At 40.2% G+C, this 26,564-nt stretch overlaps 2 protein-coding genes across 5 annotated transcripts in view; one reads left to right on the top strand and one right to left on the bottom strand.

Moving 5' to 3' along the window:
* Window positions 1-26,564, bottom strand: part of ccp110 (centriolar coiled-coil protein 110) — a 664,638-nt gene that overhangs the window by 625,949 nt on the left and 12,125 nt on the right. The gene's annotated exons all lie outside the window — the stretch shown is intronic.
* On the top strand, window positions 1,055-22,888 carry LOC113020782 (nuclear GTPase SLIP-GC-like). Of its 2 annotated transcripts, XM_080300257.1 has the most exons (21): window positions 1,055-1,154; window positions 8,787-9,316; window positions 9,867-10,052; window positions 12,101-12,125; window positions 12,282-12,365; window positions 13,408-13,495; window positions 13,774-13,987; window positions 14,084-14,305; window positions 15,247-15,447; window positions 15,525-15,697; window positions 16,338-16,392; window positions 16,481-16,568; window positions 16,658-16,779; window positions 18,568-18,744; window positions 18,837-18,991; window positions 19,110-19,227; window positions 19,358-19,466; window positions 20,743-20,873; window positions 20,997-21,078; window positions 21,166-21,248; window positions 21,710-22,888. In XM_080300257.1, the coding sequence occupies exons 1-20, from the start codon at window positions 1,079-1,081 to the stop codon at window positions 21,237-21,239; spliced, it is 2,910 nt and encodes a 969-aa protein (XP_080156383.1). In that variant the 5' UTR covers window positions 1,055-1,078; the 3' UTR covers window positions 21,240-21,248; window positions 21,710-22,888. The 2 variants fall into 2 exon arrangements, with proteins under 2 accessions (XP_080156383.1, XP_080156384.1); XM_080300258.1 differs by lacking the exon at window positions 1,055-1,154 and having other exon boundaries at window positions 5,823-9,316; window positions 21,166-21,235.

Here is a 26,564-nt window from a genome sequence, read left to right on the forward strand (position 1 = left end):
CTCAGTTTTGTTTTTGGACTTTTACTTTTTGCTAGATTTTTCTTTTCACCCTGTTCCAGTGTGTGCCTCCCTGCATTTTTTTTATTTACTTTTCTTATTGTCAACTGTCTTTTTCTGCATTACTTTAAACCAAAGGTAAGTAGTTTAAACTTTTAATCTGAATTGAATAAAAGTTTATCTGAATATAGAATCAGAGTCACTGCATTTAAGGAGCAGTTGATTACAAAGGCCTCATTTTCAAGCAGTACTTTTAAAATTAAATATTACAGTTTATCTTTTAGTTTTAGTTTCTTGCATATGGATAATTTTGTGCGAACAAATTGGGCCTAAGTAAGTGGCTGGAGAGATCTGAAGGTGAAGTATTGAAATGTGTCCCTGATGGGTACAGATATTGATACTGATGTGATATGTTAACTGTGAAACATAAAATCTTTTACTAAAAGTGCTGCAACATTGTTCTGCAGTCCAATGTAAACATTTTGTACATTCTCCAGAGCTGTGGGTTGTGCCAGGAAGTTGGGGGTGGGGAGGTTTAGGGTGTAAGAGATAAAGTGTACATTGCATTCCTCTTGTCATGATCTAATACGCTCTATAAAGTCTCTGAACTAGCAAACCCAGCTGCACACAGAGCACAAGAATAAACAGTATAAACTGAAACTGATTGGTCCGCACAGCCAAGAAATCATATCAGATGTTCTGTGGCTAAAATATCTTTTTCATCCACAAAATGGGTGGAGGTCTTAGAACGGAGAACTTAAGACCGTTAGAACTTTTCTATCAAACTCAGCTTAAGTCTGAGAAAAAGTACTCTCCTCTCCTTCCCTTCTTAAAGTGCAATAGTCTTTAAGTATTTTGTCAGAAAGTTTTTTTATTCTGTTTCCAGTGACATTATGTTCAGTTGAGGTGTTGCTGCCCATCTTAAATTGGGGTTTAGACAACTTGCCTCATTCACCCATTCACGCCCATTCATACAACCACTTTTTCTGTGCTCTTTACTTTAGACTTTCTGAATGCAGGATATTTTATCAAAGCTATTTAGCAGGAGCAAAGCAAAGGATGACTTAAATAATAATAATTAATGTGTCCTGTTTGTGTCCCACTGCTTACTTCACATCTCCCTCAGCAGCCTTTTCCAGCATTACTTTCAACAAAAGGTGAGCAGTTTGAATTTTTAATCTGAATTTAATATCAGTGTCTCTGATTTTATATGCATTAAAGTTGGTCACAAATGTCAAATCTGTAAAGCAGCACTGTCTGGTTAAATATTTCAATTTATCCTAACAAACTTGAAGCATTTTATTATAGTTTTTTTTAGTAGACAGACAAAGTAATTTTAAGCCTCAGTTTTGTACTATATAATGGCCGTTAAGAAAACGACAGAAGCTAGAAAGGTGGCTATCATCATCCATTTTGTGAGGAAACGTGCTCAGATATATATATGTGTGTGTGTGTATATATATATATATATATATATATATATATATATATATATATATATATATATATATATATATATATATATATATATATATATGTATGTGTGTGTGTGTGTGTGTGTGTGTGTGTGTGTGTGTGTGTGTGTGTGTGTGTGTATATATATATATATATATATATATATATATATATATATATACACACTCAACAAAAATATAAACGCAACACCTTTGTTACTGCTCCCATTCCCCATGGGATGGACGTAGAGACCTAAAATTCATTCCAGATACACAATATAACCATCCCTCCCAAACAGTGGTTACAAATCAGTCCAAATGTGTGGTAGTGGGCACATCTGCCATATTGAGATAATCCATCCCACCTCACAGGTGTGCCACATCAGGATGCTGATCTGACATCATGAGTAGTGCACAGGTGTACCTCAGACTGCCCACAACAAAAGGCCACCCTGGAATGTGCAGTTTTTTGCGCTATTGGGGGTCTGGGGACCCAGAACCGGTCAGTATCTGGTGTGACCACCATTTGCCTCATGCAGTGCAACACATCGTCGCATGGAGTCTATCAGATTGTCAATTGTCGCCTGTGGAATGTTGGTCCACTCCACTTCAATGGCTGTGCGAGGTTGTTGGATATTCGTGGGAACTGGTACACGCTGTCGTATACGCCGGTCAAGCACATCCCGAACATGCTCAATGGGTGACATGTCCGGTGAGTATGCTGGCCATGCAAGAACTGGGACATTCTCAGCTGCCATCTGCCCTGAACAATGTGAACCATGATTCATCCGTGAAGCGCACACCTCTCCAACGTGCCAGACGCCATCGAATGTGAGCATTTGCCCACACAAGTCTGTTACGGCGACGAGCTGGAGTCAGGTCAAGACCCCGATGAGGACCACGGGCATGCAGTTGAGCGTCCCTGAGACGGTTTCTGACAGTTTGTGCAGAAATTGTTTGGTTGTGCAAACCAATTGTTCCAGCAGCTGTCTGGGTGGCTGGTCTCAGACGATCTTGGAGGTGAACCTGCTGGATGTGGAGGTCCTGGGCTGGTGTGGTTACACGAGGTCTGCGGTTGTGAGGCCGGTTGGATGTGCTGCCATATTCTCTGAAACGCCTGTGGAGACGGCTTATGGTTGAGAAATGAACATTCAATGCACGGGCGACAGATCTGGTTGACATTCCTGCTGTCAGCATGCCAATTGCACGCTCCCTCATTGCTTGTGGCATCTGTGGCATTTTGCTGTGAGACAAAACTGCACATTCCAGGGTGGCCTTTTGTTGTGGGCAGTCTGAGGTACACCTGTGCACTACTCATGATGTCAGATCAGCATCCTGATGTGGCACACCTGTGAGGTGGGATGGATTATCTCAATATGGCAGATGTGCCCACTACCACACATTTGGACTGATTTGTGACCACTGTTTGGGAGGGATGGTTATATTGTGTATCTGGAATGAATTTTAGGTCTCTACGTCCATCCCATGGGGAATGGGAGCAGTAACAAAGGTGTTGCGTTTATATTTTTGTTGAGTGTGTATATATATATACACACACACACACACACACACACACACATACATACATACATACATACATACATACATATATATAGGGATGGGTGCTGGGCCTGGCCGAACATCAGCCATCCCCACCCGAGAAACAGATACGGGTGTAGGGACAAGCTGGGCTCTGGCTGCCTTTACCCTGCGGGCCGGTGTAGGTGCAGGAGCTAGCTGGACCTCTGTCGCTCCCACCCGAGGAACTGAGACGGGTGCAGGAGTCGGCAGGGTCACGGCTGACCTCACCCGGGGAACCGGAACAGGAGCAGGCAAAGGCTGGGTGTCCATCAACCCCACCCGAGGAGCAGGTACGGGTGCCGGGATGAACGGAGCCTTTGCCAGACTGGGGACAGAAGCAGGGACCAGCTGGACCTCAGCCACCCTCTCCCGAGGAACTGATACGGGAGCAAGGGAAAGCTGGGCCCGCGCTGCCCTGGTTACAGGAACTGGAGGTGGAGAGCGAAGCACAGGAACAGTAACAGTCACTGGGTGAACTAAGTTGGAGCCAAACACAGTGTCAGCAAACTGCGACTCATGGTCGGCTGGTTCTAGCAGCTCTGCTGTACTTAAGTTGTCCATGTCATAATTAGCAGTTTTAGAATGAGTGAGTCTAGGAGCAGCCACAGGTACAGGAGAACTCACACAAGCAGCGTCTGGACAACCTGAATGTGAGACAACACTACACACAGTTGTATGGGATGTAGCCTGAGACGAAGTGCACATAGAGTCCATGAAACCTGGCTGAAAAGTGTGGCGCACAGAGTTGAACTGACATGACCGGGGAACAGAAAATTTAACCTGTGCAAACAGCTCTGCAGTGCTCAAACCAAGATCGCTTGCCAGTCTATGTATAGCGAATGGAGCCTTGCGGCTCTTAACCTTAGCAGGCATTGAATACACAGTTTCAAGGAGTCCACGAGGAAAAACAGAAACAGTCTCTTGCTTAGCAGGCACGAGAGAAGGTGAGGTTACACAGGTAGCATCCGAGCTAGCACTTTCGAGTTGTGGCACAGAAAAACCCACAGCCTGAGAAACTGAAGGAATCACACTGGGAGTCACAGACACAAGAGCTGGTTTAAAGATAAAACTGTTCATAGCAGAGGAATGGCTACTAGTCTCTGTGTCACCTGGCTCGGGCAGAACGCTAGGCGTAGACGTTAAGATGGCTGGCTCAGCAACACAGGTCTCAGTAACTCTTTGAGGAGCTGCGAAAGCAAAGGCTGGTTGAGGAGTTGGCTGGGAAACATCAGAAATGTCTAAAGACAAAACAGGCTGGAATGTGAAACAGTCACTAGAAGGAGCATCAGCTATAGAACACACGGGTTCAGGGGGTATGTGTTTCTGGGACTGGGAAACCTCAGAATCCAAAGGCTGAGTAAAACAGTTCTGCGGAGCTGCAATGCTGGTAGCAGTATGTGGGTGAGTCTGGTGTAGGATAGCAGTCTTTGGTTCAGCTAACTCTACAGGTGAAACATTCATACTGGCTAAATCAAAGGAAACACTGCGAGCATTACAAGAATCTGATGGCTCAGAAATGCAAAGATCACTAGTGAGAGCTACGGGTGAATAATCCGAAACTGAGGTGCCTCGCTGTATAGTGTCTCTAGAGTCCAAACACACAGTGGCGGAGTTATCCGATTCAGGCAACACACTGGCGGGCAAAACAGTTACTCACAGTGGTGGAAAAGTTATGAAGTCCGGGATCAGAAAACTTGGGCTGAGAGTGTGACGCACAGTCACTCTCTCCCACAGGTGCAGCCCGCTTAGCAGTACTGGCGCGACGGCGGCGTGAACGCCGTTTTCGCCGAGAAGGGGGAGGAGATGAGCCGGGCCGCGAATCCTCCAGCGGACCGGGCTGAACATCCTCCGGCTCTTCATACTGGAGCGGCTGCTCCGGGCGGATGCCTACGGTGGAGACGAGGAAGTCCTGGATGCGGGGGTGTAGCGCGCCGAATAACCAGGGGAGTCCGGACACCATCCGCTGTAGACGGCTGGCTAAGATCTCCCGGTATCCTCCCCTTGGCAGCGTCAACCACTCCTGACAGTCATATTCCACCGTGTAAATTAGGTCCTCACGGAGCTCAGCGGAGGGGTTGTGAACTGCTGGGTCCATGTCGTGGTCGCGTTCTTCTGTCATGATTCGTTGTGTGGCAGGCAGGAGAAGGACCCAAGATGCAGACTCACAGACACGGGGATAAACTTAAAGAACACAGCTTTAATGCTGGCACGGCAGAATACAGGAAATACAGAACTAACTGGGAAAAAGTAAACTAGCACTCGCAGGAAGACACAGGAAGATCCACACAACATGAGGGAGAACGCGACACAGAACTGAGGGAGACGCAGACATAAATACACCAAGGGTTAACGAGCGGAGTGGGAGCACATGGGGAACACAGGTGACACTGATAATAATCACGAGACATGGCAGGAGTGAACACAACACTGACGGGAGACGGGCGAGGTGAAACAGGAAGTACAGAGGTTCAGACAGGAGGAGAGAGAGCACGAGTAGAACACCAACATAACGGGCAGGGGAGACACGGAATAAACACGAAAGGGGACGAGGGCTCATGAATACACAGAGGGGCACACAGGGGGTGAGAGTCAAAAAGGGAAAGCACTCAGGGAACACCACAACAGGGCAACTCAGGAAACGGAGCCTAAACAGGGAACTGAATACAAAGACACATGAGAACTAAGAATACTGGGCCAACATGGCCCAGGATCATGACAGTATATATATATATATATATATATGTATACACAGTTAGCGCTTTATTATTTTGGTTTATTATTTATCTTTTCCTTCCACTCTGTGACATTGAGCAGTACAGAATGTGAAATGTTTATGTTGACTTTCATTGCAATAAACGACTGTTTTCAGAGGTATAACATTTAAAAGACGTAACGCCGGTACATGTATTCCGTTACTCCCCAACACTGGTAATAAAGAAAACCAGAAACAATTTGGTGAATGCATTTAGGTTTTGGGAAGTTTTGCATTAGGGAGATTTGTGTATGAAAACCTGTAAATGGAAAGATGGCAGGATTTAATCTTTAGTTCAGTTTCATTTCCTTTTTATCAGAAACTGAAAGTGAGTCTTATTGTCGTACTCTTTCATTAAGAACATGACACTTTTTGCCTCCAGCAGGCTTCCTGACCTTGCTTTACGTGTGACTTTCCATAGCAGTTATTTTTCTGTTATCTGGACAAGGCTATTTTATTACATATTTTATGTGTTTAATCGTCACAGAGTTAAATATAAGCATCTTTTGACTATGCCTATCTATCTAAACAGCTCTGGAAGAAGGATAGTCATGCATCAACACCACTTCTTCGTCTCCCCCACCCCCTTTTTTGTTTTCTGAGTTCTGCTTTTCCCTTCACACCCACTTTACTCTGTCTAGGTTTAGCGTTGTGTTATATGTAGAGATCCACTTTCACTTGCCTTTTGCCAAACAGTCAACTACACCTTTTTGCAAAAACCGAGTCTCAGTTTTGTTTTTGGTCTTTTGCTTTTAGCTAGATTTTTCTTTTCACCCTGTTCCAGTGTGTGCCTCTCTGCATTTTTTTTATTTACTTCTCTTATTGTCAGAAGAAGAAGGAAGAAGGATAGTCAGATCCTCTTGTTCTGCTTTGTCAACAATGTGTGTTTCTGATGAAATAGTACATGAGAATAATCTGAATAAGTTGAAACAGCACCTCACCAAACTCATTGTTGCTGTTGTAAGTGATGTAACTTTTTCTTCTTTGTTATTTTTATTTAATTTATTATTATTCATTTTTGCAAAGTTTTTTTGTTTTTTTTTCTTTTTCTACTTGACCCCTTTAACTCATTTGAACTTTGACATACAGACAACAATGAACCAAGACAGTTTCTACATTTGACAAACATCCAGCCACTCTCGTCAGCCCTTCCTGCTTTTCTCATTCCCTGATCGGCAGACCAGGTTTTACTTGGTTTCTGACCATAGCTGGACTGGCCATTGGGCATACCGGGCATTTGCCCAGTAGGCGGTGATTTTTCGTTTTTTGGTGGGCAGATGGTTGTTTGTTTGTTTGTTTTGTTTTGTTCTGTAACGGTATAAACAATGAAAGTTCATGGATTGGCCAAAGTGTCATGATAAACTCTGGGCTGGACCAATTACAGGCGAGGTGGTCAGATGCACCCTCCCCCTTGCTTGGGCAATGGCTCCGAAAGCAGTCTTATTGCAGACAAATATAAGAAAATGGTACTGAGGTGAAAAGGAACACGATTTGTCCCGTACTTCAGCTAGAATAAAAAAAAGACAGAAAGCTGGAGTTATTCTGCGTCTTTATGCTGCACAGCTGCCTCTTCTTCTCTCCTTCTCTCTCTCCCTCTCCTGTTTGGCACTTCAGTCATGAAACTGATCAATGATCAGCTGATCGTCTTTTCTGTCCCGTCTCTCTCGCTTGCCCACTTTGTGCCAGAAAGAGGAAACCAGCGGATGTTGAACTAAACAATAGCAGCAAGTTTAAGCTTGATCAGCTGTTGTTAGAATTGATTCAATATTACTTTCTAGTATCAGCTGATGTTTGCTGCAAACACAGCTGTAAAAGCTGCTGGTCATGATATCAGTTTGGATATGTGGTGAGAGGGAAACATGAAGATGAAACCAGGAAATGTCCTTACTGAATCATCAGAGCTGAACAGGTGATGGAGAAACAGGTTTACCTTTTAGGTGACATGAATGAGTTGAAGGGAAGTTATGAACTGTTTCTGAGAGATAAATAACACCAGGATCCTTTTTTATGTAGCTGACAGCTGGTAACTGTGCAGGGGCGGATCTAGCTAAGTTTTGCCAGGGGGCCAGGTAGGGCATTAACAGGGAAATTCTCATTTAAAATGTCTGGTTTTTAATAAATAATTATCTGAATCTTACAAACAAAGTTTTCATTTGATGTAAAATGTATAAAAATCCATTATTGTATCTAGTAAATATTAAGTCTAATATATACTCTAAGCTATGGTAGTTTTTCCTTTCTGAAGGTATCATCTGTGCAGTCTACAATTATGTTGAAGAAATTATTATTTCATTATTGTAGTGTGTTAATAATTGATTTCTGTGCATGTGTTTTTACATGTGCATTAAATTAAAGACGATTATGTCAATTAAGCATCACGAGGCGGAGGGTGGGGGGTGGTTCCCTATTTTTGTTTTTTGTTTTTTTTTTGGGGTGGGGGTAGGATTTGTCAACCCTATTAGTTAGGTTGCTTAATATTTCCATTAAGTACTGTTTCGAATACCAGAATAGGGAGGATGGTGTAGGTTTAAGTTTATTAGATATACCAACAAGACAGCGTACATCACAGTGACAACAGTGTTTGTTTTCATTCAAAGGCTTTATGGTTTTTCCTATATAACCTGGTGGGCCGGTCTCTAGTCAAAATGCCCGGGCTGATTTTTTGTCCCAGTCCATGCCTGGCTGGACCCAGAGTGAAATTAATTTGTTATTTCTTATCTTTCATCTGAAAAGTGTCACTTACGTTAATACATACAGGTGAGTTTGTTTTAGAACTTTTATGGTGCGCTAATTACATTAAATTTCAACATATCATTTTGTGGCAGGTTGTGGTTTAGCATCAGGTGAGGGGTAGAGCGAGTTCAGGTGACAGCAGCAGGGGAGGCTGGGAGAAAGAGCTGATGCCTGCCACGGTGTGAAACGAGTGGCTTCGAGTTGTGAACTAAATAAAAACTATTAGTGAAACGTGACGCAGAACTGTCTCCTTGTGTGTGTCATAACAGAGATCAGTAACAGAGTGATACAGTGGTGCCCAGCTTGCCGCTACGACATGTCAAACCCACAGAATCTACAGCAAGGTCGCGCACTGGCTCAAATGTTGGCCGACATGGCGGACGTGCAGCAGCAGCAGGCAGTACTGCAGCAGCAGCAGGCAGTACTGCACCAGCGGCAGACGCAGATGCTACTAAACCTTTTGCCTCAGTCTGGGGCCGCTGCGAATCCGCTCCACCTGGAACTCTCTCCAGAAGACCATCGTCGCCGCTTCCGTGGTTGCCGCATGGGACCACAAGAAGGGCCTTCGGCTTTTGCCCAGCAGCTCCTGTACGACGCGGGGAGGTGGCTGCATCCTGGCAGTGGGGAGGCGCAGCTGCTGGAGGCTGTCGTTCTGGAGCAGTTTGTGGAGGGGCTCCCAAGGGAAATGGCGGACTGGGTCAAGTGTCGCAAGCCACCCAATCTGCAGGCGGCAGTGAGGCTGGCTGAAGAACACCTGGCGGCGCGGACGGAAAACCCCAGAAGATCGCAGCCAGGGGAGGTGAGCATCTGCAAAAGAGTGATTTTTGATGTTTTGGTTTTTTAAGTCTAATATCTTTACTTATGTTAGTAAATACACTTTAGTCAACAGGGTTTATGGAAGGGTTGTATATAAAATAAAGAAATGATCTGTCTTCCAAGTATCTTTATGACTTTATGCGTATTTGTACCCATATTGTCATCAATCCAGTTCTTTTTGATTATAGAACTGTGATGTTATATTTGTTATTTCTGATGCCCTCTTGGCTAGCTCTCTCTTGAAAAAAACATTGTTATTGTCAATTACGTTTTACCCTGATTTGAAGTTACTTGATATTCGTCATGAGCGATATTTTTGACAGATTCTAAGTCAACAAGTAATTTATAACAGCTTAAATTCCTGCAGTAAACTTTTTGGCAAATGCTGGAAACCCCTTTTTGGCAGATGATCACTTTTTGGTACCCTACTGGCCCCAAGGAGCAAACTTTCCGTGCCTGTGCCAGCGACACTGACCATTGAGGACCACTGGCTACGCTCCAACAACCATTTCCTCTCTGCTCTCTATCCCCAGGTCCTGGCAGCGACAGGCGCTGTACCTGGCTCATTGGTGGCTGCACAGACACAGGGACAGGTGCGTGAGCAGTGTGGGGACCTGGGACATTTTCAACAGGAATGCCAGGAGGACGCCATGGAGGTGCAGCAGGTGTACAGTGTTACCAGGATGTCTACACCCAACTCTGGTCGAGGAGGGATTCTGGTAAGCTGCCATGTATGACAGGGAATTGGGGTTGCATGCAGACTACTCATTGTTGGAGGAGTTGGTGAAGGTTAGATGTGTGTATTAGTGGTGGGCAGGCACGTGCGAGGGGGGGGGGCTTGAGCACCTGCCCCTTTCCTGATGGGTGCCCCAAGTGCCCTTTTCTTGAGTATAATTTTTATTTATTTTTTTTTTTTATTACTATTTTTTGTTTATTTTTGTGTGCGTGTGGAGTGTGTACAGTCCTGTCTGTTCCCCTCAACAATAATATTTAACTATTAATCATAGTTTTGCTAAGTAAAAGGATGTGGTTTCCATCAGTCACATGACTACCATTAACCAATGATCGCCCTTGATGGCAGAGCACGCTGGTTACGAACCGAGAATGAACTCGCAAAGAGCACGCGCATTCTTTGCCGTCTGAGCGGTGCAGAGCTGTAGGAGACTGGTGCAACAAAAGCCAGTAAGTAGGTGTATTCTTTAGTCAACACAGCCCGTTCCTCCTGCACTATCAGGAGCAGGATCAGCAGAAACTCCTCAACAGCAACATTGTACCCCATCAGGTAAAACAGTGATATAGTATGATGCGATTCCGTATTAGATTCTTAAAGAATGTGTGTTGTTGTTCAGCCTGGCTCTATGTGCCTGTTTTTAACTTTGAGCACCCGCCCCTTTAAACAGCTCTGCATGGCCCTGGTGGTGGGCGGATCAAACCAAAATATAGATGCCAAAGTTTGTTTTGATATTGATAAATAGGAGCATAATGAGATTGATATTAGTTTCTGTCTTGATACATGCTCAATCATCCAGGTAAGTAAATCCCAAGTTTTCCCAACTATATAAAGTGCAAATGTTTATAAGGTTGGGGAAACCTGCAGTTAGCTGAGACTGAAGAAGTCACTTGGATGAGCGATGAAACGTTTCTCCCACTGAAAACAGTCCAGATGAACAGAATTAACTTTTTGGGATACTGGTTTCTGTTTCTTTGTTACTCCTAGAATCATCAAAGAGGCAACCTAAGGGCAACCTCTATCTAAGTGCTGCTGCTTTCAAGTGTCACAATAACATTTATTGTAATTGAAACAAATATCCCGAATATATCATAACCCCTTTGTGTTAACTGTAAAAGGATACTGTGCAGTTACTATATTTAAACTACAAGTAGATGTGATACAGACTTCTCATTATATGTTTTCTGTCCTTGGGTTTAATTAATAATCCAAAGAAAAGAAAATCCCCCAAACACTTACAGGTCATGAAAATTCATTCTGATTTAGCAGTTTGATCCACCATCCACCATAATTATTAAAAAGCATTAGTATCTGTATCACAATCGTTGATACTGGGCCTTTATTTACTTAGTATAAAAGGAATACCAAATCCAGCAGTATCTCACACCACTAATGTGCATGGGGGAAATTCATGAAAGTCCTATCGTGTCACCCTGCAAAAACCACACCCTGCTACATAGTGATAGCAACAGCTGATTTGGATCAGGTAAGGGTTATTGGAAATCAGATAATGAAGCAGCATGCCTTCATTCTTCATAAATATACACTAAGGTGACCTGAGTCAAAGCAAAGCCCCAGTCACACAAGCCTGACCACCCTGCGACTTAAAGTTCTTACAACCTCCACCAACCACTAAACAACTGATGTAGTTGCCTGATGTTGGAATACACATTTTAACCTAACAGCTTTTTTTTTAATCACTGTGCTAGTTGAGAATATATGTACATATAAGTGTGTACATTTTAAAAAGTGCATGTGAAAGTTTTTGACAGTTTGTTAAAGAACAAATTGTTTCTGTACAGGAGCAATCAGAATCAGAATCAGAATCAGAATCAGAATACTTTATTGATCCCTGGGGGAAATTATTTTTTGTTACAGTGCTCCATTTTAAACCAACATTAAGACAAGACAGACAATACGCTAACTAAGAATAGTACAATAAAATGATTTGTTCTATAAATTCAATTATGCATACATGTACAATTTATAATAATTTAACTTTAAATGTGAAAGTTGAATATTTATATGCTTCCACAGGATTTGCCATCCATAAGTGAAAAAGGTGAGAAAAATGTATCTCACTCTCATTTTAATACATCTAATTTATTTATTTATTTTCACAGTATTATTTTTGCAACATCTAAAATACACCATAATCAGAAGTTTCAATATTCAGATTTTCTTTTTAAATTGTATTATTTTGTTTAAATCCAAAAAGGAAAAAGAAAGTCAGAACTTGAGTTCGACGAATGTCAACCATCTCCTAAACGACAAGACAACTGTGCAGCAGGATCACAGTCAGGTACACACATATATGAAATCCTCACACTTATTCCTGCTTTGTGTCACCATTTTTAACTGAGTAGTCAAAATCAGTCAAATCCACAGTAATCTGTCATCCAAGGTCAAGGAAAAAACAATATTTCAGAATCTCCTCTTGTTGGGATCAGTTAGGATCGTAAGGAGACTGGCAGTGGTAACTCAACTTAAAGAAGGAAAAACCTTCCACTCAGAATGAGACACTGACAACAACTTAAGGAAAAAAGTGACTTGAGTGTATTCAACATTTAAATGGTTCAAAACATAGACATGAACAAACCTTTAAATAATTTCAAACATGTAATCTTCAACAATGTACAACATATCACTTCAAGTGTCCATAAATGTGTCAGGCATGCTGTCCATTTCAGTTCAGTGCACTTTGTGTTCAGTATGTGGTAAGTGTTCAAGTTATTTGAATTGTCTTTAGTCACTGTTTTGCTTTTTGGTGCATCAGGTTTTGTGTTAAGTGGAATCAGATCTGACCCAAAAAGGAAAAAAGTAGCAACATAAAGTGTCCTGAGATCTCATTAAAAAACGTTAATCCTTAAAAAAAAATTACAAATCGTTGTATCCTACCACTCTCCAAGGAAACAGGTGGCCTTCAGATTGAGAACGTCCTTTCTAGGCACCTCTAGTGGCATCCAGTCCTTAGATGGCATCGCTTGGTCCTTGCAGCAGATTTCTACCACTTAAAAAAAACAGCCAGGATATTCTTCAAAGAAAACATTAATTCTGTAGCGCAACACGTTGCAGGACTGAATCTCCACACAGCTTTGCGCATCTAGCTCCATGCAGGCGGATGCAGTGAAAGAAAGTCACCACGCACAGCGCTATGGTGCATTCATGGGAAAATGGGAAAACTCAACACTTAACAAAACAGTAACACTTAAAATTAGAATAAAAATAGAATACAATTGGCAATAAAATAACCATGGGTTACATTTGCATATCAGTGGACCATATTTGCATTACACTGGTTCCAGGTTCCTACTTATTAGGGTTTTTTTCTGTTTCTCTGACAGAAACAAAAATACTGTCTGATGTCAAAGACATAATGAGACGTGTCAGTGAAAGACTACATGGCCGTGACAAGATCAGCGCTTTCCTAAAGTGAGTAATAAAGATTTTCTATTTTTGTTGGATGTTCTTCCAACCATTTCCCAGGAAGTTGGGACAGTCTGTAACATTTTGCTGGTATTTGGTATAATAAACATACTAAAGATTTAAACTCGGTCAGAGCTCAACATGGAGCTGTGTAGTTTGTTCCAGTAGTCAGTTGAATTTTTTCAACACATTTTAAAAAACAATTTTTTTCTGATTTTACTGCATTTTCAGTTTGATATTTCTGAGAATGGGTCAGTTAATCCATATTTAAACTCGTTCAACAGGGATAAAATCAAAGATTTGGAGACAGAAAAGAGACACCTGGTTGGTGTCTTTGGTAAAACTGGGGCTGGAAAGAGCGCTTTAATCAATGCCATCATAAATAAGGAGGGCCTGTTGCCTTCTGCAAGTGTCAGTGCATGTACCTCAGTAATGATAAAGGTGGAGGCTACCAATGGATCAAAGTATGAGGCACACATCGAGTTCATTACAAAAGAGGTAGAATGAAATATGAATATGGTGATTTTTGAAGTAATGTGTTACAATGTAGATACAAAAACTGCTTTACTAAAATTAAGATATAATCTTTTGTAGGATTGGGAAAATGAGGTGCAGTCCCTAAAACTGGCTCTTGAAGAAGATGATGATGATGATGATGGTGGTAATGATGATTGTCTTGACCCTGATGGAAAGTTATCAGCGCTGTATGGAGAAGAGTGGAAAGAAAAATCAACTCACAGCCTCATGGACAACAAATATTTCAGAGATATTCCAGAGTTTCAAATGTCCAAGATAAAAATTTTGGAAAGTGACTCAGTAAGTGTGCAGTAATACAGACCAAAATAAAATCTGGTTCTTCTTCTAGAACAAAGAAATACTTGCAGTTTAAAGCATATATTAGACCACAGTTTGGGTGAGATACATAGCAGTGTGTGGCTTATGAACATCACATAATGAGCAGTCAATAGTTACCCAAGCAGCGTTAAGCTACCCTGATGCTGCACCTTTGCAGCAGGAAGATGTCCACGCTATGTAATGCCACCCTAATGGAGAGTGCAGACAGAGACAAAGCATTGGTGAAGCAGATGTTGCTGCAGTTTATTGCTGAGCAGATATATGTCGGCGATATGTCGATGTGCCTCATTTCCAAAATGTTTGACATCCATCAAACAAGAAACAAAAAAACAAGTGAAACTGTGGTGGTTAAAATTTTATGGTTTACTATCCTGTTGCTGTCTGATTATCCTGTTACTATGGAGCTTGCAGTTTTCTTTGTGGAGGTGTTGAAGAGTTTCACATTTGTAAAGCTGATCTTCGATGCATCCATCAGAGAATGAATGTGTGTAAATGTTAGCTAGAAATAACATACCCAGAAAAAGTGCTTGGGGTAATGAGGCAAGTTTTATAAAGTGCTTCAAATGTTTACATGCAGTAGAAGAAATCACTATATAAGAACCAGGCCACTTACTGTGATCCACAGTAAAATATAAAAAAGGTTTATTTTCTTTCTTTCTTTCTTTCTTTCTTTCTTTCTTTCTTTCTTTCTTTCTTTCTTTCTTTCTTTCTTTCTTTCTTTCTTTTTTAAATAAAAAAATCGAATTACTTTGGATTTATTTTCCTGGTTTTCATTTCAGATTTTTGAGATAGGATGTCTTATTTTAATTTCCCATCTTCTTTTTCATCCAATCATTAAAACCTTTGTTATGGGCACATACATTCAATTGGCTTATATTTATCTTGTTTGTTTGTTTTTGCAGGCTGAAGGGTTGTCTGAAAAATTGGTGAAATATACAAGAAGTGAGTCAAATGAGACAGAAGAAGTAAAGAGGTGGTACTGGCCACTTGTGAAGTGTGTGACTGTCAAAGTGCCAGACAATGATTTTCTTGATCATGTCACACTCGTGGAGCTTCCTGGAAACGGTGACTCTAACAGAAGCAGAGATCAAATGTGGACAGAGGTAATTCACAGAAGTCATGTTATCTTTCTTCAAAGCATTAGTTATTTATAATTTACATGCATTCATTTCCTTTTCAGTTTATTGCCAGTTGTTCTACAGTGTGGATTGTGACTGAAATGAATCGAGCAGCATCAGAAAGAGAAGCCTGGGACATCCTGAAAGATGCCAGCAGCCTGCTGGGAAATGGTGGCGAGTGTCAGCAAATTCATTTTATCTGCACCAAGTCAGATCATGAAAAACCAGATGCTACGTAAGTCAAATATACAAAAAAAATCAAATTACAAAGAAAGTTTGGCACAGATACACATGGTGACCATATACTTCACTTTTTTGTTGCTTTGTTGTTTAAAAGTCATTATTAAAAGTTATACATTTAAAAAAAAATCAATGTATACGTGTTTTAATAAGTTTTTAATTAGATAAATACTGTTGTAGAAATTTAATTAACAAAGTCCACAGACACATTCGGCTGTAATGAACATTTGTTATTATCATGCGCATGAGAGAGAGCACACACAGTCAGGCGCCGTCATGCAGTCTCTGAAACAGAAGTGCAGCTCTCACCTTTATTTATTCCCCAAAAAAGTGAGGAAGTCCGAAAGTGATCATACAGCACATGACGCAGCTCGCTCTGAAACCTAACTGAACAATGCGTATCCTGTTTCGTGCTCTTGGCGTTATCACCACCTGCAAAAGGAGTTATTTTTTCAACTACTGAGGCTGAAATAAGTTCATCTAGTTTTAGACTGCTCAGTGGAAGTTTTCATTACAGTGCCACATCTAAGTATGCACACAAATGCTTGAACCTTAAATAAGAATAATTGAAATTTTCCATTACAATACTAACAATAAATTACTTTTACATCCAAATTTTATTTCCTTTCTAAAAGAAACAAAGTCAAGAAAGCAGTGATGAATGAATTCAAAAAGCGGAAAACGATTACGGTAAATTTACAATCTGACAGCAAAATCTAAAACAATTATTTTCTTAAACGGTCCAAAAATAAAAACTGACTAACAAAAATGTTCTCAGAATCACTTCAGTGAGGATAGTTTCCAAGTCTTCACAGTGAGCTCCAAAGAGTTCCTCAAAGGGGAGAATGTAAATCCAGATGTCAATGGTAGGTGAAGTCACTACCAGTGATGGTATGTTTTTGTGTAACAGAAAATGTATTGCTCAGATTTATATTTCTTTTTCAATTTCTAACAGAAATACTGAAACTCAAGGAAATTTTGAAAAATCTAAATGACGCTCATTCAGAGACCTCAAACTATGTGTCTGGAGCTCATGGGATTCTGTCTTTGATTCAAGGAGCCAAAAGCAGAGAAGTGGTAAGATCAGGCAATAAAGCCTCATTCATAATCTTCTTAAAGGTCATAAGAAAATGCATAAAATAAAAATGTTCATAAAATGTTCACTAAAGTTTACTAACATATTGTAAGGCATGCTGACCTTCACTGAAAATGTGGGATACTGGACATCATAAATCTATATGTGGTAATTTATTATTAGTGATTGAAAGAGGAGAGATTATTTGGAAGAACTGAATATTATTTATTGAGATACAGAATTTGATTAAATAGTTATTTACCAATGAGACTCCAGTGAACCAATGAGACCACAGATGAAATGATGGGAGTTAGGACAGGACCCCGAGAGTCTGGATTGTTGGGGTAGTGAAGATGGTAGTTTGGATGGGGCTCTGAGTAGGGGTGGATTTTGATTATCGATTTATCGATTAAAATTGATTCTCGCTTGGATAACGTGATATCGATTCATTAAAATCCTGAATCGATTTTTTAATATAAATTTATTTTGCCCGAAATGCCAGAATCTCAGGTTAAACCTCACAAAATTTCAACAACCACCAAACAGCTAAAACAGTAAATGAGAGCAGGAACACGAATTCTGCACAAAGACGTAAACACAAAGCGCGGAGCCTCCGACGGATCAGAATCAGTGAGATGTCGCCTTTCTCACCCGACGGCCCGGACACAGTCGGGGCTGAAAGCCGACAGCTCGCTGATTCTGATCCGACGGCGGGTCCGCGCTTTGTGTTTACGCCCTTTTTGTCCTGATTCTGAAGCTGCAGCTTTTATCTCTCTCCAAACAATATTGACCGAACCAGCAGCAAAAGAAGCAGCAAACTACGCTTCATATAAACATCGTCATGAATTCCCTCTTATTGTTTTGCTGCCACCTCGATAAAATCACACTACATGCACAGCTCTCTCTCTCTCTCTCTCTCTCTCTCTCTGTACTTCAAGATCAGTTTCCCGTCTAAAAATCTTTTTTCTGCATTATTCGCTTGCTTGTTATGCACAAATCTACCGTTGTTTACAGCGCTGTCGGCTGCTGTTTTTTCCTAACTTCTGAAAAGAAAGCCTCATTTCTGCTGTTGAATGCTGAACAAATTTAAACTTGTTAAAATTATGCAAAATTGCAAAATGCTCAGCTGTGTCTCTAATAAATCTCTGCTTTATGTCAGCAGCATCACGTAATGTTCATATGGTTATTAATGGTTTTGTTTCGTTTTTGATCTACTGCAGAATATTTTTATAAGATCTAGGGCCAGGAAAATCACCTTCATGTTTTTCTGTGTTTTATCCTCAACTACTTTGACACAAAGGCATCTGCTGTGACGCTCACACCTTTGATTATGTCTCACAAGTGTCACATTTCTTTTTATAGATATAAAAATATAGAAATGTACTGATGCATGATCTGAATTATGTCTGAGGCAAAATTTCCCGATTCAAATTGAATCAAATCGAATTGAATCGAATTGTGGATCGAATCGATTCGGGACCTTGTGAATCGGAATCGAATCGATTCTAGAAATGAGTGACGATACCCAGCCCTAGCTCTGAGTGAAGGGTGAGGTGAAGATGGGGAGGAGGCGAGTTGCATGGATAAGTCTGTAAGGCAGAATGACAGAGAGCATATAAAAGCACAGAGAATAGAGACTGATTGGCCTGCAGAAGGCAAAAAAAAAAAATAAAAATCATTGGACTAGAGTCTAGAGTAAACTTGGGTTTGTCAAGACCGCCTCAAAAGCGAGTAGAGAGCCATTATGTGATGTTTTGCTGCTTTAAATAATGATCTTTCTTGTTTTTCAGGTTGAACAAAAAAACGAGGTGTGTGCAGTCCTTGAGGGAAACTTGAGCATCCAACTTAATCGAGTCAAAAAAGCAATTGAAGACATTACAAAAGCTTTTGAACAACACCTACGTGACGGAGTTGAAAAATCCCAAAATTTGTGTGAAAGAAAACTGAAGTCCTTCTTATACCCCAGTGTATGTGTTTTAATTACAACTGGAACAAAACCTAAGGATACTTTGTGACCATGTGTTTAAAAATTTTTTTAAAAAATTCTGTTTTGTTTCAGAAAACGAGTGGCGGAGCTTTTCTCATGACGCTAAAGTATGCAGTTAGGAATGATGACATCCAGAAACCAAAAAAAGGGAAGCGAAAAGACCTCAACATGATATTAGCATCTTGTTTGACTGAAAGCATTGATGAAAAATTCAGAAAGACCTTCCCGTGAGAATAATCTAATTCTGAACAGCATCAATATGTACAACAATACATGTATACAAATTGCACTATATCATAAACTTGCTAATACTGCTATTATAAACCACATCTTTGCCCCATTCAGAAACGACCTAAGATGTGGAAATTTCAATGGGGCCATTGATGCGTTTTCACTCAGCACTGATTCACTGATTGAAAAGTACAAAAATGTCGAACTGCAACTGACATTTCTCCAGACCGAGGTAAAAGAACTTCCCTATCCATGAACCTGTTAGCTTAGCTATTATTAGAAAGTCATTCAAAGACTGAACTTGTGTTATTTTACCTTAATGCTGTTTTAAATAATGTTAATCTGTATTTCATGTTTCTAAGGAAAACAAAATGAAGACAAAGCTCAACAAAACCATCCTCACACAAAAGAAATTGATCTACAACAGTCTGACAGAGACAATCAAGAATAACATGAAAGGATGCTACGAAGGTAAGAAAGAGGTGAATTACCTTATTTTTTGCATTATAAGGCACACTTAAAATCCTTTAGTTTCTCGAAAATCCGGTGCGCCTTATGTATGAATTCTGGTTGTGCTTACTGACCTCCAACCATTTCATGTGGTACACGGCATTCAAAAATCTGTCAAAAAATGTTTTAGTACGACTTTGGTAAGCAAGGAAGCCGCACCGCTTGATGGATTGTCTGAACATTGCGGCTACCATAGTCAGAATAATCCCAGTCGTAATCCGTTTAACATCCAGACATCCATGAAAACAAAATTTATTAAATTTAACTGGGTTAGAAGCTAGCAGGACGTTAGCTCACTAGTTTCCACCTAAATATGATATACCATGTTCTGACTGAGAGATTTCTCAAAAAATTAAAACGTACAGCTCTGTTATCACTTCAGACATAAATGAAGAGAGAAAACTAAACAGCAGTGACTTTTGTAAGGTTACTGAATGTTGAGAAGTGTTAGGTGAGAGCTAGTTCTTTCAGGTTTAGCAGCTAACAAGATGGTGTATCGGTCAGGATACAGGAAGGAGGACAAGACACTTCCACTTTGCTGGATTGTCACCGCCGGCCATTTTATCGCCAACAGATGCTCAGTGTTGCCAGCAGTCTGTAGTAACAAATAAATTGCCATGAGACTGAATATATTACAGCAGCAGCTAAACTAATATAAACTCAAAAATATCCAATGAAATAAACCAACACATCCACATCTAATGGAAGACAACACACTGCTCACTAGACCATTTTACACTTTTATTACTTCCAGAAGGGAGATGCGTCCTACATGACACTGCAGTGAATCTCCAAATGGCAGTGTGCGCTTAACAGTTTTATTACAGTCTGTCTCACTCTAGTCTAAACCACAGTATTCTAGTACATTTCCACTGAGAGATGATTCCCTGTTATCTACTTCTACAGACAAGTGTGGGTGAGAGTCTCCAACATTCTACCACTAAAGGACACGTAGTCTAATGCCTTTATTATCAGGGCCGTGTCCACTTAATACTACACTATACAGTTATATGACATTTTGGTTAATATAAAGCATAGCATTGAGGCGCTTCAGGTAATTTTCATTTTCACATTTCACATACGGAAGTGGAGGAAGCAAGAAGAATGAGTTGAGTAAAGTTTGACTTATCTTACTGTTTTGTTTTGCTTAATGCGCCTTATGATCCGATGCGCCTTATGGTTAGAAAAATTCGGTATTTCTATTCAACTGTGCATGAAAATGATTGTCTCCTTGTAGAAGCAGCAGCATTTGAAGGACCAGGCTCCCTGAAGAGGATGAGGGACACTATTGAGAGACATGTGGAGTCAAAGATGGACATGTTTGAAGAGGCAAAAAATGCCATGTTGGAGCAGTTGAACGATTTGAAGGTGTTTTTTTTTTTCCAAGCAGTCTTGAAACATATCAAACCAATAATTTATCTCTTGTCCAGTTATTCTTGGATTCAATAGTTGCCTATTTAAAAAGTAACAAATGTTTTGATGATAAATTAGGAAACTGTCCTGAGGACGCTGAAGAAAACCATGGAGGAGTCCATTGAACACTCACTCAAGACTGAGGCCTGCTCACTGCCAGGTAAACAGAATATATAAAGTGTTAGGAATCCTCACAATACAAACACTAACAATAAATATTTAATAAAAACAAATACTTTGTTTTTAGATGTTTTGGAACATCTTGAGATGGTGAAGAAACACTGTGATGAACTTAATGGCGATCAAGATGAAAAAAAGTAACCACACTGGGTAAATCTTAAAATGTCACAAATTGTTTAAAAGGCTGTGATCATGAACTATTTTTCTGATTATTTTGAACAATGTTTTTAGTGCTGTTAGCATTAATCATGTTAATACACGTCATCAAAGTTAACACGATAAACATTTTAATGCACTCAACCCATCTGTAGTGCAGAATAGACAAATTTCGGACAAACTGCCTGAAATGCGTTGACAGAAACATTCAGAGGATTTTGAGTCAGTGTTCTCCAGATGAGTTAATTATTAATCGTGTTAGTCGTGATGACGGCGTTAGCGTGAACTTCTAACCCCTCACAGGGACTAATCTTCGTTAACTCGTTAACGGGGATTTGCCAGTTTTGACATGTTAACATGGATCAGTTCACGTTAACGAGATTAACGGTGACAGCACTGGTTTTTATTTAAATTTAACTGATCCATCCAGCACCCATTTTTAATTTGCTCTACAGAAACAGCTGAGGCCTGATAACCCACAGGACATCCCTGAGGAAACACTGATTAGAGACACGAGGTCTTTACATATTATCACAGTAATATTTGTTTTGCTCTCTTTTAATGTTGTGTTTATGTGTACTTTTGACTTTTTAATGAATTTCATACAAAAAGCATCTTGAATATTATAGATATCAATTAAAACTGCTAATATTAAGGTGTTAATCACGAGGGTCTAAATCATGTTTTGATTTCTTTCTTTTTAAAAATTTGTTGTAGTTTTTAATCACTTATAGCAGAGCGTGAAGACATGTAATGCATTCTCCATTCAAACCTGAGATTTATGATTTTAATTGTAAGAGTCTGAGATTACGGTTTCCAAAAGCATTTTGATTTTTTTGCTTGTTTTAAATATCATAATTTAATGTTTTAAGTTGATGTGTATACTGTTGGTTCATTGGGACGGGAACATTTATTTTAATGTAAGTGCTTATCAGTTAAACATTGAGCCTCATCCAGCACTGAAAAGGTACCAATCTTACATCACAGTTCTAATGACAAATACTTGTTTGTTGCAGTTATACAATATGTGTACATGACAAATAGTGAGAAATGGCTCTAAGTAAAGCTGCAGGAAATCATCAGCTACTTCTGTCATCTCCCTGCCATTTAGCTTTTTCTGGGTTTGGAATTATTGGTGAATATATTACAGTTTGAGTTTAGGTTCAGGTTGTTTCTTTGTTATTTTTTGTTACGTTAAATGTTTAAAATTTTAATTACTTCTGTGCATATTGTTAAATTCCTGTTTTGATTTTTGTCTTCAGTAATTCTCTCGTGTTTCTTCCACCCACCATACTTTATTTCTTCCTGTAACAGTTCATTCACGTTTAGCATTTACTGTCATGTTTCCTGTAACCTTGGTAATGTCATTACAAAAAGGTACTAAGGTGCTTCCTTTATTACACTGGTGAAACAAAGATATTTACATCTCATAATTTTAAGTGACCATGCAGTTGTTGAAGAAAAAGATGAACCAAACTGAGATTGTTGCATAGAGCATTTAAATGTTAATTAATCCAGCACACTGTGATGCAGCTAGTATATCATTTAGTTTTCTTGCTTCATCTGTACTGATTCTAAAAGAATGCATGCATTTGATATTGTATACTGTTCAATAAATCTTACATGCAAGCAAATATTTATTGTAATCATTAGATAGGAAATTTGTTTTTAACCCAGATCTTTTTACCCTAAAATCACCAAAAAATTGATTGCATTGCGTGACAAACATACAGTGGTGTGAAAAAGTGTTTACTCCTTTCCTGATTTCCTATTTTCTTGTTTGTCATACTTCAGTGTTTCAGAACAGCAAACAAATTTACAAATCAAACAAAAATAATACTAGTAAAGACAAAATGGAGTTTCTAAATGAAGGTCCCAAAAGGTTGATTCTGTTCATCTGGACGTAGCGTCAGAGGGAGAAACATCCTTATCCAAGTGACTTCTTCAGTCTCAGCTGACTGCAGGTTTCTCCAACCTTATAAACAGCACATTGCACAAGGACTGAAACTAGCCCACTGAATAAACAATGGACTGCGAGGTCAGTTTCTTGATCATTAATATGCAAATTGTCATGACCATTGATTAGTTGCCTTGAGTACCAATCACAGACTTTGGGAATGTCTACAATCACAGCATTGTAAGATGGCGAAAGATGTACCCTTATACCCCCTCCTCGATTCAGAGATGATCTTTGCCTTTTCACGTAAATGCCCTCCTCGACTCCCCATTCAAACCAGCGTTCCTTCCTAAATGCCCTGTTTGAGGATTTGAAACATTAAAATGTGACAAACGTACAAGAAAACAAAAAAGAAAATCAGGTAGGTGACAAATATGTTTTCACACTACTGTAGTTTTAAACACTACACAAAAATTACTCTACAATCTAAAACTAAAGACATTTTCTGTATATCAGTATTTTATTTTTGTCCTTATTATATTTTATTTATGATGTTTTACATAGTCTTAGATTAGCCTCTTGTTTTTGTGACAATTACTTATTATTTGACATGAAAACATTGCTTATTTAAGTTGGAGTCTTTTTGTGGTTAAACAAGGTGTTTTACTGCATTGATGAACAGTTGAGGGAGCTAAAAATATTTGGAGAAATGTGCCAAGCCAGTTAAGAAAAACTAATCATCTCTTGACCCTTAAGATTTATCTTGTAAACCTTTCAGACAGGAATGGCCTCTCACTTTAGAGTAAGTAGGCTTTTCACTTCATCACGAGTTCTTCTGTCGTCTATCAGAGAAGCAGCCTTTTTACCACAGGCCTAATCAGGTAATGATAACTATGTCCATCCTCTGACGCTTATCTTTATCAAGGGTTTCAGAAACCTATAGCAGCTACCATTGGGCGAGAGGCCAATCTAAGGCAGATGATGACTACATCATCAACAAAATAAACTCCAGTTTACTTGTTGTGTAAAGCAACTCCAAAGATGACACAACAACTGTCATTTCAAATAATTTTTAAATCTTTCCTTCAAAAACTATGATAACTGAGATACTCTTTGCACAATTTCATCACACAATGTTGCTGGAAACCTATTTTTAACATTTCTTCAAATCAACATAAATTAACAGAATTATCCAACTAATGATATTTGAGGAGGATCCATGGGAGTTTGCCCAACCAGTCTACATGTGTTTTGTGGACCTGGAGAAGGCATTCGACTATGTCCCTCAGAGTGTCCTGTGGGAGGTGCTTCGGGAGTATGGGGTGTCTGGCCCATTGCTACGGGCCATTCAATCTTTATACTGTAGAACTGTTGCAAGAGCTTGGTCCACATAGCCAGGAATAAATCAGACTTGTTTCCGGTGGATGAGGGACTCCACGAGGGCTGCCCTTTGTCACCGATTCTGTTCGGAATTTTTATGGACAGAATTTCTAGTCGTAGCCAAGTGATGGAAGACTTTCACTTGGATGGTCTCAGCACCTCATCTCTGCTTTTCGCAGATGATGTGGTTCTGTTGGCTTCATCAAGTGATGGCCTCCAGCTCACACTGGAACAGTTTGCAGCTGACTGTGAAGTGGTGGGAATAAGAAGCGGCACCTCCAAATCTGAGGCCATGGTCCTCAGCTGGATAAGGGTGGAGTGCCCACTCCAGATCAGGGACAAGTTCTTGGCCCAAGTGGAGGAATTTAAGTATCTTGTTTGCGAGTGATAGGAGAGGGGAGCGGGAGACTGACAGACGGATTGGTGCTGCGGCTGCAGTGATGCAGAAGCTGTACCAATCCATCTTGGTGAAGAGAGAGCTGAGTGTATTGGTGTTAGTCTTTCTCCTCTGCTTCCTTAAAGAAAGAGAAACGGTCTTTTAAAAGATTAAATTCATTTCAGCACTTGAAGTTTCAGCATGCTAGACCTCAATGTGAACCAGAGGTCTGCTTCACAAAAATGATGAGCCTGTAAGCAGGTATTACAATTTTATACCACAACAAAAACAAGTGTTATTATGACTACTTCTTCTGGGAAACAACGTGTCCGGTTCTGCTGTCTCCCGAGTGGATCTTCTCCCCCACTCTATCCACATCTGACCTTGTCTGCATCTGCTCCTTTTCCTAGAAACAAAATAGAGAAAGAAAAACACCTCGCTCTCTAGCCTTGCTGTATTAATATTAGCTGGCAATTCGCTGCCTATTGATTCTTATTATTATCTAAGTCCGGACATTCTGTTCAGACTCGCTTGGCCCAGAATTTTTGCATGTTTGCAAATCCCTCTACAGCTCATTATGTCAGTCTCAATAATTCAATTCAAGCTTAGCACTGAATTGATGCTTTTGACCCTGTAGAATATTTAGCTGATTTAGAGTTTAGAAATGTGTTATCATAGAATGTAGAACTGTTGTAGAGACACTGACACTGCCCTCAATATAGTAAAGGCTGATTGTGTCGTGAACTTAGGAGTAGATTGTACCCCTCCCCCACTTGAGCTGTGACAGTAAAACAGAGAAGAGTTAATGCTGAGTGGAAATTCCCCAGAGGATGTATGGGGGGGGGGGGGTCTCAACATTGTAACTGGATACCTGTGGTCTGGAAGTGAGAGGGGTTTTATGACTTCTAGGGAGTTACCTACACCCACAGTGTTTTAACTGTCACGCACAATCACTCATGTGCACACAGTCACACACGAGCACTCACATAGACACTAGGGAACGCGCACATGTAGGCATTCATGTGCTCGTGCACATAGACAGACACAGAGTTTGCAGCCCACCGTGGGGGGGGGGTTTATGATGGGGTCGCTTCTATAAAACTGTGTTTCACAGACAAAGGAGTGAAGATTTTGGAGAGGGACACCAGCCTCGTCTTCCCTTCTAGAAGTGCATGCTTAAATGAAGATGAATAAAGATTTTGTGAAAATGACTACTGAGTCCGGTGCCATCTCTGGATGCTCGAGGAATAAAAAGAACCGGGGTAAAACTGATTTCCCAACAACCCTCATTACACAGAGTGCCAACTAATTAATGAGCAGAATTGCAATGTGTACATAACAATCACCATGACAACTTTATTTAATAATTTTATTCCTAAGTGTAAAAGCGAAGTTCTCAATTTCTCTCAAACGGTCGATCCATGTCGCTACCCTCACCTATGGTCACAAGCTGTGGCTTATGACTGAAGAACAAAACTGTGGATACCAGAGGCGGAAATAAGCTTCCTCCGAAGGGTGGCTGGCCTCTCCCTTCCAGGAGGGGCTCAGAGTGGAGCCACTGCTCCTTCACCTCGAAAGGAGCCAGATGATGTGGTTCGGGCATCTTACAAGGATGTGTGCAAGTCTGGGTGAGGTGTGTTCTGGGCATGTCCCACCA

This window comes from Astatotilapia calliptera, chromosome 4 (genome assembly GCF_964374335.1).
Source record: "Astatotilapia calliptera chromosome 4, fAstCal68.1, whole genome shotgun sequence".
Taxonomy (NCBI): Eukaryota; Metazoa; Chordata; class Actinopteri; order Cichliformes; family Cichlidae; genus Astatotilapia; species Astatotilapia calliptera.